General features: G+C 46.6%; 2 protein-coding genes across 6 annotated transcripts in view; one reads left to right on the top strand and one right to left on the bottom strand.

The window, feature by feature from the left end:
* Positions 1-1,391, bottom strand: part of CCT3 (chaperonin containing TCP1 subunit 3) — a 28,102-nt gene extending 26,711 nt beyond the window's left edge. The window contains exon 1 of the mRNA XM_032154150.2: positions 1,230-1,391. Coding sequence (XP_032010041.1) covers positions 1,230-1,260 — 31 coding nt within the window. The 5' untranslated portion in view covers positions 1,261-1,391. The remainder of the gene's footprint in view (positions 1-1,229) is intronic.
* Positions 1,392-1,544: 153 nt separating this feature from the next.
* Positions 1,545-10,656, top strand: TSACC (TSSK6 activating cochaperone). 5 transcript variants are annotated; one of them, XM_032154200.2, is made up of 4 exons: positions 1,545-1,681; positions 2,717-2,874; positions 7,936-8,064; positions 10,429-10,656. In XM_032154200.2, exons 2-4 carry the CDS (start codon positions 2,841-2,843, stop codon positions 10,641-10,643), a joined length of 378 nt encoding a protein of 125 aa, XP_032010091.1. In that variant the 5' UTR covers positions 1,545-1,681; positions 2,717-2,840; the 3' UTR covers positions 10,644-10,656. The 5 variants fall into 5 exon arrangements, with proteins under 5 accessions (XP_032010091.1, XP_058295157.1, XP_058295156.1 ...); XM_058439174.1 differs by having other exon boundaries at positions 1,601-1,681; positions 2,818-2,874; positions 10,440-10,656; XM_058439173.1 differs by having other exon boundaries at positions 1,601-1,681; positions 2,818-2,874.
* Positions 10,657-12,448: the final 1,792 nt, after the last annotated feature.

Below are 12,448 nucleotides of genomic sequence, written 5' to 3'. Positions count from 1 at the left end.
TATTTTATTTTTTTCCTTAAAAGTTATTTCCCAGGTACAGAGATAATGAATAATAACTCTGAAAGACATTCAGTATACAGAAGACGGTAAGGGAGGGGAGATGGCTAGCCAGGCTCTGCAGATGAGGTACAGAAGTTACACACAGAATGGAAACATATCAAAGGAAGACAATGGAGGTGGTGATCATTAGAAAAAAACAAGGGACCGGGCGCGGTGGCTCACGCCTGTAATCCCAGCACTTTGGGAGGCCGAGGTGGGCGGATCACCTGAGCTCAGGAGTTGGAGACCAGCCTGGTCAACATGGTGAAACTCCGTCTCTACCAAAAATACAAAAATTAGCCGGGCGTGGTGGCGCGCGTCTGTACTCCCAGCTACTGGGGAGGCTGAGGCAGGAGGATCGCTTGAACCTGGGAGGCAGAGGTTGCAGTGAACAGAGATCGCGCCACTGCAACCCAGCCTGGGTGACAGAGCGAGACTCTGTCTCAAAAAATAAAAAGAAAAAAAATAAGGGATCTTCCAAAGGGAAAAGGTGACCAGTCGACAAATCTGGGAAAACCCAACTGGTTAGTGGGAAAGATTACAACGCCGGGGACACGGAGGGAACGATTACATCTAAGATCAGTGAGGCAAGTACGGTTACTTTGGGAAAAGGGGTTGCTGTTCAAGAGACTGTTACTGAAAATAAATGTAACGTAAAGTGACCAAGGATATTACCTATTTACCAGACCCTCTTTAAGCAGTCTGCCGACTTACCTCATTTAATTCTCACAATTCTACTAGGAAATACTATTAACTCCGTAATACAGATTGAAACATTTAAATTACCGCTACTAAGGGATGGGCCAAGGATATAAAGCTAGAACTAACTGAAAACAAAAAACAAAAAACGTTATTCGTGCAGGTATACAGCGACAATCAGGCTAGAAAGGGTGCAGGGGCGGGGGAAGCGTGGGGGCTGAGGGACAGAACGCGGAGTGGGAAAGAGCTTCCCAAGACGAGCACACGTCAAGAAAAGAGGCTCGGCGAGAATAAGGTCAGTTTGAGTTTGTGAAGAGAAGCGAATAGGTTAAGAGAAGAGAGGAAAACGGGACACTGGGCTTCCAAAATGAAGACGATGATTGGAAGGCTCAATGGCCGGGTCAGGGCGGGACGGAGCTGGGGCAACACTGAAAAGTATGGACAGAGAAGGGCGAAAAGGGGGTCCATTTCCTGGCATCCCCAGAACTCACTGAGCACGAGCACTGGACGATGGCCCATCATGGCGGCGCGATGGAGAGCCGGGTACCCAGAGCTAGGGGAACCGGCAGAACCTTCTGGAGAGAGAGAACCAGACAGAAGCCCAGAAAACGCTGCCTCCTCAGGGCTTACACCTGAACCCGCTACTCTCAAGGTAGTCGCCAATCACCGCACCCATCTCATTGATCGGCACAAAACCAGACCAATTGACAGCCTTAGTCCCGCCCCCTACGCAAGAACGGCCAGACAAGTTAGACAGAGAGAGCACGATGAAGGCACTGGGAGGGCACAGACTCTTGCGCAATAGGGTGGCCGCTCCCGGCCGCGTGCTGCGCGAACGTCAGCGCAGGCGCCAAGGCTCTGGCAGTTGGCCAGCACACCACTACGCATGTGTGTCAACACTAGGGTTGGGTGCTGGGATTGCGGCTTTCGGTTAACACCGCAGGTGAGGTCGTTAAACTGTGTATTGCGACTCCGCTCCTATCGAACCGTGAAGGCTAAGAAAGGCTTGACAATTTCCACTCTTTTTTGGTCTAGCCTTAGCAACAGGTGGACTAGAGAGGCGGGACTCCAGCCAGCAGATGGGGGAAAGACCTGCCGGCTTGGCGCAGGGTGAAGTGGGAGTTGTAGTCTTACCGGGGCGGACTGTGCAGCCTTTTTCCGGGCACACTGGGAGTTGTGGTTTATCGCCTCTGGACTAATGGCTTGTGTGTGGACTTTTCCCTTCTTAGGAAATGCTTTCAGTGAGGCTGTGAGCAGTACCGGAGGGTGATGGCTTGCGTTTCCTTAAGTTATCCTATCTAAAATATTTTCCCAAGTATTTCCGCCGGGCGCTGTGGCTCACACTTGTAATCCCAGCACTTTGGGAGGCCAAGGCGGGTGGATCACCTGAGGTCAGGAGTTCGAGACCAGCATGGCCAACATGGTGAAACCCCGTCTCTACTAAAAATACAAAAATTAGCCGGGCGTGATGGCGCGCGCCTGTAATCCCAGCTACTCGGGGGGCTGAGGCAGGAGAATCGCTTGAACCCTGGAGACGGAGGTTGCAGTGAGCCGACATCATGTCACTGCACTCCAGCCTGGCGACAGAGTGAGACTCCATCTCAAAAAAAAAAAAAAGTATTCCCTGCGGTGCTTTGAGATTTTTTTTTTTCCCCCACATCCATCTCTCTCCCACTGTCCTGAGTCTTAGTTAGAGATGATGGGGAGCCAGAGTTTTAAAATTACCATTCGGGATAGGAGAAGGACTCATCATACCGTGGAAATTAAACATGGTGAGAACACGGAAAGTAACTGCCTGTTCGTCAGAGACTTTTAAGATTTGGGTTTGGTTAAATTACTGTTTTGTCCAGAAAAAAAAGGAAGCACTAAAGGAAATAACTGTTTTCCAAACTAGTGAAGGGGCCGTGAGAGCACCAACAGTTCAAGAACAGTCACCTGTTTGGCCGTGAAATAGAGTTTCCTACTTTTTCCTCCGCAGATTGGAACAGCCTGAGATCTGCTGGAGACAACTTAGGAAATTATCATAGTGAAAATACTAGCATGGATTGTTGATCGTCTGATGCTGTGATTCTTTCCCAGGCACCACACCTGTTGGTGTTCAGATGGAGCAGCACACTAGTCATCCTAACAGAAAAGGTGTGTGTTGGAGGCCCTGCTTCCCCTCCCTTAAAAAGCAAGACCTCCTTTGCATTCCCCGCTAAATGGGAGCAGTGCTGTATTCCTAGCACCTAGAACTGGATCTGTTAAATAGTAGATGCTCAGTAATTATTTGTTAAATGAATTTATTATTCTTCCTTTGTATCTCCTCTTAATACTTAGAACAAGACTATGTACAGGATCTTAGAAGACACGGTGTTAACTAGAGTGAACAGATACTGACTTGTATTGGGACAGCCCCATTGGTGGGCCAGGGAAATGCCTGAGACCTTCTGACTCCAGAGCCTATCCACTTAACTTTAGGTGGAACAGATTATCTGAAAGACCTACTATTCCATAGCTTGGACGTAATTTTTTTTTTTTAGACGGAGTCTCGCTCTGTCACCCAGGCTGGAGTACAGTGGCACCATCTCTGCTCACTGCAAGCTCCGCCTCCTGGGTTCACGCCATTCTCCTGCCCCGGCCTCCTGAGTAGCTGGGACTACAGGCACTTGCCACCATGCCCGGCTAATTTTTTTGTATTTTTAGTAGAGACGGGGTTTCACCATGTCAGCCAGGATGGTCTCGATCTCCTGACCTCGTGATCCACCTGCCTCGGACTCCCAAAGTGCTGGGATTACAGGTGTGAGCCACCGCGCCCAGCCTATTTTTTTTTTGAGACAAAGTTTTGCTCTTGTTGCCCCGGCTGGAGTGCATTGGCACTATCTTGGCTCACCGCAACCTCTGCCTCCCAGATTCAAGCAATTCTCCTGCCTCAGCCTCCTGAGTAGCTGGGATTACAGGCATGCGCCCCCACGCCCAGCTAATTTTGTATTTTTAGTAGAGATGAGGTTTCTCCATGTTGGTCAGGCTGATTTCGAACTCCTGACCTCAGGTGATCCACCTGCCTTGGCCTCCCAAAGTGCTGGGATTACAGGCGTGAGCCACCGCGCCCAGCCCCAGCTTGGACATAAATTAACTGGCTCTTTTCACAGAGTGTATAGTGCAGTGGTAAAGAGCATGACTTTGGAGTCTACAGGACCAAATTTAATTCCAGCTGCTATTTGCCAGACCCTCTTAAGCAGTTTACCTTCTTAGGATCACTGCCACCTCTGTCTCCTAGATTCAAGTGATTCTTGTGCCTCAGCCACCCAAGTAGCTGGGGTTACAGGTGTATGCCACCATGCCTGGCTAATTTTTGTATCTTTAGTAGAGACGGGGTTACGCCAGGTCTTGAACTCCTGGCCTCAAGTGATCTGCCCACTTTGGCCTCCCAAAGTCCTGGGATTACAGGCGTCAGCCATCGTGCCTGGCCGGTTTACCACTTTTTTAATGCTCAGAATTCTACTAGAAAATACTATTAACCCCACAACAGATCGAAACATTTAAATTAACTGCTACTAAGGGATGGGCTAAGGGTATAAAGCTAGGCCTAACTAAAAAAATATTATTCATGCAGCCACACATATTAACTGTGGAATCTTGAGCAAATTTCATGACTTAAGTTTCCTCAAGTGAAATGTAGGTAACGCTACCTACTTTATCTGCATTCCTCAGGTCACGTTCCCCAGTTCCACAAGACTCTCATAGCACTTACTGAAATGTAATAGTGTGTGTGCTTGATCACCTAATGACTGTCTACACTGCAAGACTATCAGTTCCAGGAGAGTAGTGACCACATCTGTTAGCAGACTGTGGTATCCATAATGACCCTACTCTAAGGGTCATTATGAGAAACATATAAGAGAATGTATGTAAAGCACCTTTTATTATCATATCCTCTGTTCTGCCTCCTTTTGCCTCTCCACCCTCATCCTCTGTTATACATTGTCAGAAATACAGCTCCTTTAGTATAGAGTGTGTGTAAAGCAGTCTCTTTTTTTAATTAAAAAACAATTTTTAGTTTCTCATACCACCTTGTGTAAAAATGTGTAAAGCATTCTTCAAACCTTATAACCCAGTATAAAATGCATTCTTGGCTGGGCGCAGTGGCTCACGCCTGTAATCCCAGCACTTTGGAAGGCTGAGGCGGGCGGATCACGAGGTCAGGAGATCGAGACCATCCTGGCTAACATGGTGAAACCCTGTGTCTACTAAAAATAGAAAAAATTAGCTGGGCATTGTAGCGGGCGCCTGTAGTCCCAGCTACTTGGGAGGCTGAGGCAGGAGAATGGCATGAACCCAGGAGGCAGAGCTTGCAGTGAGCCGAGATCGCACCACTGCACTCCAGCCTGGGCGACAGAGCAAGACTCCGTCTCCAAAAAAAAAAAAAAAAAAAAAAATGCATTCTCATATGTCCAGGAAGGGCTCAAATTATTTAAAAGTGCATTTGCATGGAAGTTAACACATTATTTAGAAGAAAATCTTGAGACCTGAGTTTCAACTTCTGTCTCCTTACCACATTCTGCACAAGCCATCAAGTGACTGATGACTCTGGAGCAGGAGGGAAAAGAAGATGGATGACCTACCAGTAGAGCTTGGAAAATCCACAAACCCAGTAACCCAGTGCAAAAGAAGAAAACTAAAACCAAAAAAACATATTTCCCTCACCAACAGTGACTGACAGAGAACAGATTTCAGTTTTCACAGGCTCAGTGACCTTCCAGACAGAAAGCATCTCACCCTGGCACCCACATATAAGCACTTCTTCCTCTTACCAGGCCATTCCTTCTGTTGCCCTCTGAGTAAAGAATAAGAATAAGACATCTTCCTTCATACAACCTACTTTTCACACTTCTGCCCCCAGGCTTGTTTTTTATGAAGAGGCCCTTCTTTATCCTTCAGATCCCAGCTGAGATATTACTTCCTCAGGACATGTTTTCCAGCTCTACAGACTAAGTCAGTTGCTTTCATAGCACTTACTGAAGTGTAATAGCATGTGTGCTTGATCACCTAATGACTGTCTGCACAGCAAGACTGTGTTCCAGGAGAGTAGTGACCACTTCTGTTTAGCAAACTGTGGTATCCACAGCGACTGACACATAGCAGGCACTTAGCTATCTCTTATGTGTATGATGAAAATGAATTGTTTTACCATCCTTTCTTGATTTCATTATAACAGTGAATTATTGTCTCCCTACTGTCTTGCCTTTTTAATTCTTATCTAGTTCCAGCTGTCTGACTTTCCATCCATTGCTCTTGTCTACTTTGCCACTTCCTTTTCATCTTCTAGACTCCTGAGGAGGAGTTCCTCGAAGGTTCAGTTTTTCTCTCTCTGTTTTTTGCCTTGGAGAGCTAATGTATTTTTGCAGCTCCTTCATCCCCTTTTTGGGGCTGGCCTGGCAGTTTGGCCTTTCACTGGAGCTCCGATGCCAGCTCTCTGGCTGTTTTTCTGGGCACTTCTATTTGGATTTCCTACTCTCACCTCAGATTCAATATGTCCAGATGTGATTATGTTAATATGAGAGTTGAATTTTACTCAAACTTCTTTAAGTAAAAAAGGCAATTCAGAGGCTTGTGCAGTTGGGAGAGATGCTGAAGTAGCTCACAGAATAATGGGAAGAAGAGCGGCAAAAACCAGGCCTCGGGGACTAAAACTGGGGATTCGGTGCCTGTTGGTGTCTTGTGTATCCATCTATCTCTCTCCTATGCTTTTTCTTGTCTCTAATCTCTTGCTTTTATCCACTTCTCATGGTATGCTAGCCAAATAGCTTTCATTGGGCCCAACCATACATTTTCTCAGAATAGGAGATCAGAAGAAAGTAAATTTCTTGGCCGGCCGTGGTGGCTCACGATTGTAATCCCAGCACTTTGGGAGGCTGAGGTGGGCGGATCACGAGGTCAGGAGATCGAGACCACGGTGAAACCCCGTCTCTACTAAAAATACAAAAAATTAGCCGGGCGTGGTGGCGGGCGCCTGTAGTCCCAGCTACTCGGAGAGGCTGAGGCAGGAGAATGGCGTGAATCCGGGAGGCGGAGCTTGCAGTGGGCCGAGATTGCGCCACTGCACTCCAGCCTGGGCTACAGAGCGAGACTCCAGCTCAAAAAAAAAAAAAAAAAGAAAGTAAATTTCTTAGACACAGAATCCATATATTGATCCCAGGGAATGACTCTGGCCCAACTTACCTCATGCGCCTAATCCCTTGGCTCAGTCACAGTTGCCAAGGGGATGGGAATACCATGATTGGCCTGTATTAAGTCACAGGCCAATCCTTGTTAGGGAGAGGAGCTTGATTGTGGTCTCACCAGTATAGCCTGGCTTCTCAAGTTTTTTGTTGTTGTTGTTTCGGTTTTTTTTTTTGAGAAGAAATTTCACTCTTGTTGCCCAGGCTGGAGTGCAGTGGTGTGATCTCGGCTCGCTGCAATCTCTGCCTCCCAGGTTCAAGTGATTATCCTGCCTCAGCCTCCCAAGTAGCTGGGATTACAAGCGCCTGCCACCACGCCCAGCTAATTTTGTATTTTTAGTAGAGGCGGAGTTTTACCAGGTTGGTCAGGCTAGTCTCGAACCCCGATCTCAGGTGATCTGCCTGCCTTGGCCTCCCAAAGTGCTGAGATTACAAGCATGAGCCACCGTGCCCAGCCGCTTCTCAAGTTTTTAAGGTTCAGTAAATATCCTCTGCCTGAAGGGAGGTAGAGTTCTCTCACTACTCATATTGATCTCTTCTCCCTTTTAAGAAACATTCATTTTTACATTTAATCACATAGTATAACTAACAGATAAAAGGCTTTTATTTTCACCCCAGACTCAGACTCATTGTTTATGTCCTCATGTTGTTAGATCACTGTTTCACCTGTGTCTGATTTGTCTTCCTGACTAGATAATAAGCATCTAAGAAACCACGTCTCAACACATCTCATGTATACCCTAGAATTTAGTACAGTCGCAAGCATGTAGTGTATATCAGTAAGAACTTGTAAACAAATTAGATTTTAGGTTATCCCACTCCTGCTTAGTTTCTCTTAATCCTATTATGATTTCTTTTTTGTCTTATGTATCTTTCTGATATGTAACATATTCAGGGCAGGGCCTGGGCACCTGCTTTCATGGACCAGGTGCAGGGATCTAATTAGAAAGGCTGTCCCTTGTTGGAATGAACTCTGATTTAGTTACCTCTGATTTAGTTCCAGCCAAAGAGGAAGCTAATGCTGTGCCTCTTTGTAGAGCAAAACCCTCCCCCAGCTATATTAATCTTCAAGCAAGTTCCCCACCAGCCACTTTTCTGAACATCCAGACAACAAAGCTGCCCTCAGGTAAGGATGTAGGGAGGGTTTTCTAATGGACTCAACAGGGGGAAGGGTTGCATGGAGGAGGTGGCTTGAGCTGTCGCCTATTGATCAACAGCCAAATCTATGTTAGGCATCTATAGATTTTTCCGTGGTAGCTTGTTGATTATTTAGTTTCATTGATTTCATTATCATCCCAGTTCTACCAACTTGTATTGTTTCCTTGCTTGTTAGCACTTTTGCTAGACTAGGCAGGAGTGAAGTGAACCTCTCATTGCTTACTGGTAATGTTAGTTAAAAGATGGCCAGGTTTACCCCTGTTCACTTGGGAAGATAAAATTTTAAAAACCGGTGGCCAGAGAAGGAAACTGTTAGCTCAGTCTCAGAGTCTTTGAATTTTCATCATTCATCTTCCCTTGGGGAGGTCAGTGGGTATTTGACATAGCGATGGGGAACGCAACAGGGCACTAACTAGACAGTCATAACCCCTGTTTTTGAGGACCTCAGAGTCCAACAAAGAAGTCAAGACTGATAAAAATACAAACAGCAGATAACATAATTACCAAGGTTAACTGGCTGTGTAAAATATTAGAAAAAGTGGCTGGGTGCGGTAGCTCATCCCTGTAATCCCAGCACTTTGGGAGGCCAAGGCAGGTGGATTGCCTGAGGTCAGGAGTTTCAGACCAGCCTGACTGACATGGTGAAGCCCCATCTCTACTAAAAATACAAAAATAAGCTGGGCGTGGTGGCAGGCGCCTGTAATCTCAGCTACTCAGGAGGCTGAGGCGGGAGAATCACTTGAACCTGGGAGGCAGAGGTTGCAGTGAGCCAAGACTGGGCCATTGCACTCCAGCCTGGGCAACAAGAGTGAAACTCCATCTCAAAACAAACAAACAAACCAACAAACAAAAGAATGGGCTAGCAGGGCGTGGTGGCTCATGTCTGTAATCCCAGCACTTTGGGAGGCCGAGGTGGGCGGATTACCTGAGGTCAGGAGTTTGAGACCAGCCTCACCAACATGGTGAAACCCCATCTTTACTAAAAATACAAAAATTAGCTGGGCATGGTGGCACCTGCCTGTAATCCCAGCTACTTGGGAGACTGAGGCAGGAGAATTGCTTAAACCGGGAGGTGGAGGTTGCAGTGAGCCAGGATTGTGCAGCTGCACTGCAGCCTGGGAGACAGAGCAAGGCTCCGTTGAAAAAAAAAAGAAAAAAAAAGAAAAATATTAGAAAAAGAATAGACTGGCCAGGCGCAGCGGCTCACACTTGTAATACCAGCACTTTGTTTTTTTTTTTGAGACGGAGTCTTGCTCTATCACCCAGGCTGGAGTGCAGTGGTGCGATCTCGGCTCACTGCAAGCTCCGCCTCCCGGGTTCACGCCATTCTCCTGCCTCAGCCTCTCCGAGTAGCTGGGACTACAGGCGCCCGCCACCACGCCTGGCTAATTTTTTGGTATTTTTAGTAGAGACGGGGTTTCACCGTGGTCTCGATCTCCTGACCTCGTGATCCGCCCGCCTCGGCCTCCCAAAGTGCTGGGATTACAAGCGTGAGCCACCGCGCCCGGCCTAATACCAGCACTTTGGAAGGCCAAGGCGGGTGGATCACCTGAGGTCAGGAGTTCGAGACCAGCCTGGGCAACATGGTGAAACCTTGTCTCTACTAACGATACAGAAATTAGCTGGGCATGGTGGCACATGACTGTAATCCCAGCTACTCAGGAAGTCGAGGCAGGAGAATTGCTTGAACTCAGGAGGTGGAGGTTGCAGTGAGCTGAGATTGTACCATTGTACTCTAGCCTGGGTGAGGAGTGAAACTCCGTCTCCAGAAAAAAAAAACAAAAAAAAACAAACAATGGACCAATGTAGCAGGAATGGTTGAAGTTAGGGAACTTCAGGTCACTGCTGAGACACTATGTCAAGTAACAGAGGAGGCTGAGGTATCCCCTGAGCTCTAGGGAAGTTAGGCCTCCCTCCCAGACCATTTCATTCACTCATCAAATATTTGTTATATGCTGGGCATTTTTCTAGGTGCTGGGGTTAAAGTAGTGAACAAATCAGATAAAAATCCCTGCCTTCCTGGAGCTTACATTCTAGAAGGGGGACTTAGACAAAAATTAAGTAATTATAAAATATGCCATATGACCATAAATATTATGGGAAAAATAAAACAAAGGAGAGGGGTAATAAGTTCCAGTGACTGATTTCAAATTAAAATAGGATAGCCAGGTATACCTCACTGGGAGGTGACAGCTGGGCAAAGGTATGTCTGAGTTGGGTTGTGCCTGGAAAGATTGGAGAGGTCATTTTATTAGGGTCCTTCCACCCTCAGTACAATTACCAAATCTCTCTCCTTTGTTCCCTTGCACCTCCATTGCTTTTCCTTCTGGAGTTGATCACAAGCCCAAGGAATGCCTAGGACTCCTGGAATGTATGTATGCAAACCTCCAGCTTCAGACCCAGCTCGCCCAACAACAGATGGCTATTTTGGAACATTTACAGGCATCCGTGACACAACTGGCTCCTGGGAGGGGAAGCAATAACTCTTCTCTCCCAGCCTTATCTCCTAATCCATTGTTAAATCACCTGCCCCAATTCAGTAAATGAATTGTGGAACAAAGTTATTGTGTTTTTTTTCCTCTCTCTTCCCAGTAAACCCTTGTTGGAATCTAGGTATATGTATTCCACATATGGTTAGTTTGTTCACAGGTTCATAATAAGTGCTCATTGAGTGCAAAGCATTGTACAAGGCACTTGGGGTTACATATTACAAAAGGAGTTTGGGGGGCAGGCAATTCATTGCAAAATGTAGTGGTGTTCTGAAAGAGGATGAAGGTTAAGGCAGGCTTAACTCCTGAGGTCAGGAGTTTGAGACCAGCCTCACCAACATGGTGAAACCCCATCTCTACTAAAAATACAAAAATTAGCTGGGCATGGTGGCACCTGCCTGTAATCCCAGCTACTTGGGAGACTGAGGCAGGAGAATTGCTTAAACTGGGAAGTGGAGGTTGCAGTGAGCCAGGATTGTGCAGCTGCACTGCAGCCTGGGAGACAGAGCAAGGCTCCATTGACTAACAAGGCAGGCAAATTATTGCAAAATATAGTGGTGTTCTGAAAGAGGATGAAGGTTAAGAAATAACACTGGAGGTTACTAGGATACAACTGGACCAATTTTAGAATCTTGCTGGAGAAAGTGGCTTTATGATGCCACTTGAAGAAGGGAGGGGTTGGATGGCATGGACAGATGAAGTCAGGTAGGTCCATATCAGTTGGGAAGCTTGGACAAAGACCTAGAGGTAGATGTATTAGTCCATTCTTGCATTGCTATAAAGAAATATCTAAAGTTGGGTGATTTGTAGAGAAAGTATGTAACATTTTGGCCCATGGTTTGGTTCTGCAGGCTGTGTGTGCCACATCTGCTTCTGATGAGAGCTTCAGGGAGCTTTGCATCACCATAGAAGGCAAAGATGAGCAGCGTGTCACATGGCAAGAGAGGGAGCAAGAGAGTGAGGGAGAAAGAGAGGAGGGAAGTACCACATACTTTTAACCAAGCAGATCTTATGTGAACTTAGAACAAGAACTCACTCATCACCAAGGGGATGGTGCTAAGACATTCATGAGGGATCCATCCCCATGATCCAAACACCTCCCACCAGGCCCTGCCTCTAACACTGGAGATTACATTTCAACATGAGATTTGGGGGTACAAACATCCAAACCATATCGGTAGGAGAATAAGTCATCACAAATAAGGGGAAGAGTTTTTCCCCTCCAGAATATAGAGTGTGAAATAGAATGTAAAGGAGCTGAGGCAAGTCAGCTTTCCCTGCAGAATTATTGTGATGGCAGCTTTTAGAAGGTCTGGAAAGGGGCCAGGTGCAATGGCTCACACCTGTAATCCCAGGCACTTTGGGAGGCTGAGGCAGGCAGATCACTTGAGGTCAGGAGTTACAGACAAGCCTGGCCAACATGGTGAAACCCCGTCTCTACTAAAAAATTCAAAAATTATCCAGGCGTGGTGGCATGCACTTGTAGTCCCAGCTACTCTGGAGGCTAAGGACTAAGGCAGGAAAATCGCTTGAACCCAGGAGGGGGAGGCTGCAGTGAGCTGAGATTGTGCCACTGCACTCCAGCCTGGGCGACAGAGCGAGACTCCCTCTCAAAAAAAAAAAAAAAAAAAAGAAAGTCTGGAAAGCCATTGTCAGCTTCCAGATAGTGATGAGACACACATAAGATAGTAGAAACACTACAGGCAAAACATTTTGATGTGGAGGGAGAATGAAAGTTGAGAGGACTGATGCTACCCAACTTGAAGACTTAATATAAAACTGCACTAATCAAGACAGTGTGGTACTGGTGAAAGAACAGACATATACCAATGGAACAGAATAGACAGCTCTTGAAAAAATTCA

The sequence above is a fragment of the Hylobates moloch genome, unplaced genomic scaffold (assembly GCF_009828535.3).
Source record: "Hylobates moloch isolate HMO894 unplaced genomic scaffold, HMol_V3 SCAFFOLD_5, whole genome shotgun sequence".
NCBI lineage: Eukaryota > Metazoa > Chordata > Mammalia > Primates > Hylobatidae > Hylobates > Hylobates moloch.
The sequence above is the reverse complement of the archived record's forward strand: the minus strand, read 5'-3'. Positions and strand labels throughout refer to the sequence as shown.

Bases quoted from the DNA above. Each gene is read 5' to 3' on its own strand.
- TSACC (XM_032154200.2), top strand. From the start codon at position 2,841: ATGGAGCAGCACACTAGTCATCCTAACAGAAAAG. The intron at 2,875-7,935 runs GTGTGTGTTGGA...CCTCTGATTTAG, and splicing joins TAGTCATCCTAACAGAAAAG to TTCCAGCCAAAGAGGAAGCT. The intron at 8,065-10,428 runs GTAAGGATGTAG...TTCCTTCTGGAG, and splicing joins GACAACAAAGCTGCCCTCAG to TTGATCACAAGCCCAAGGAA.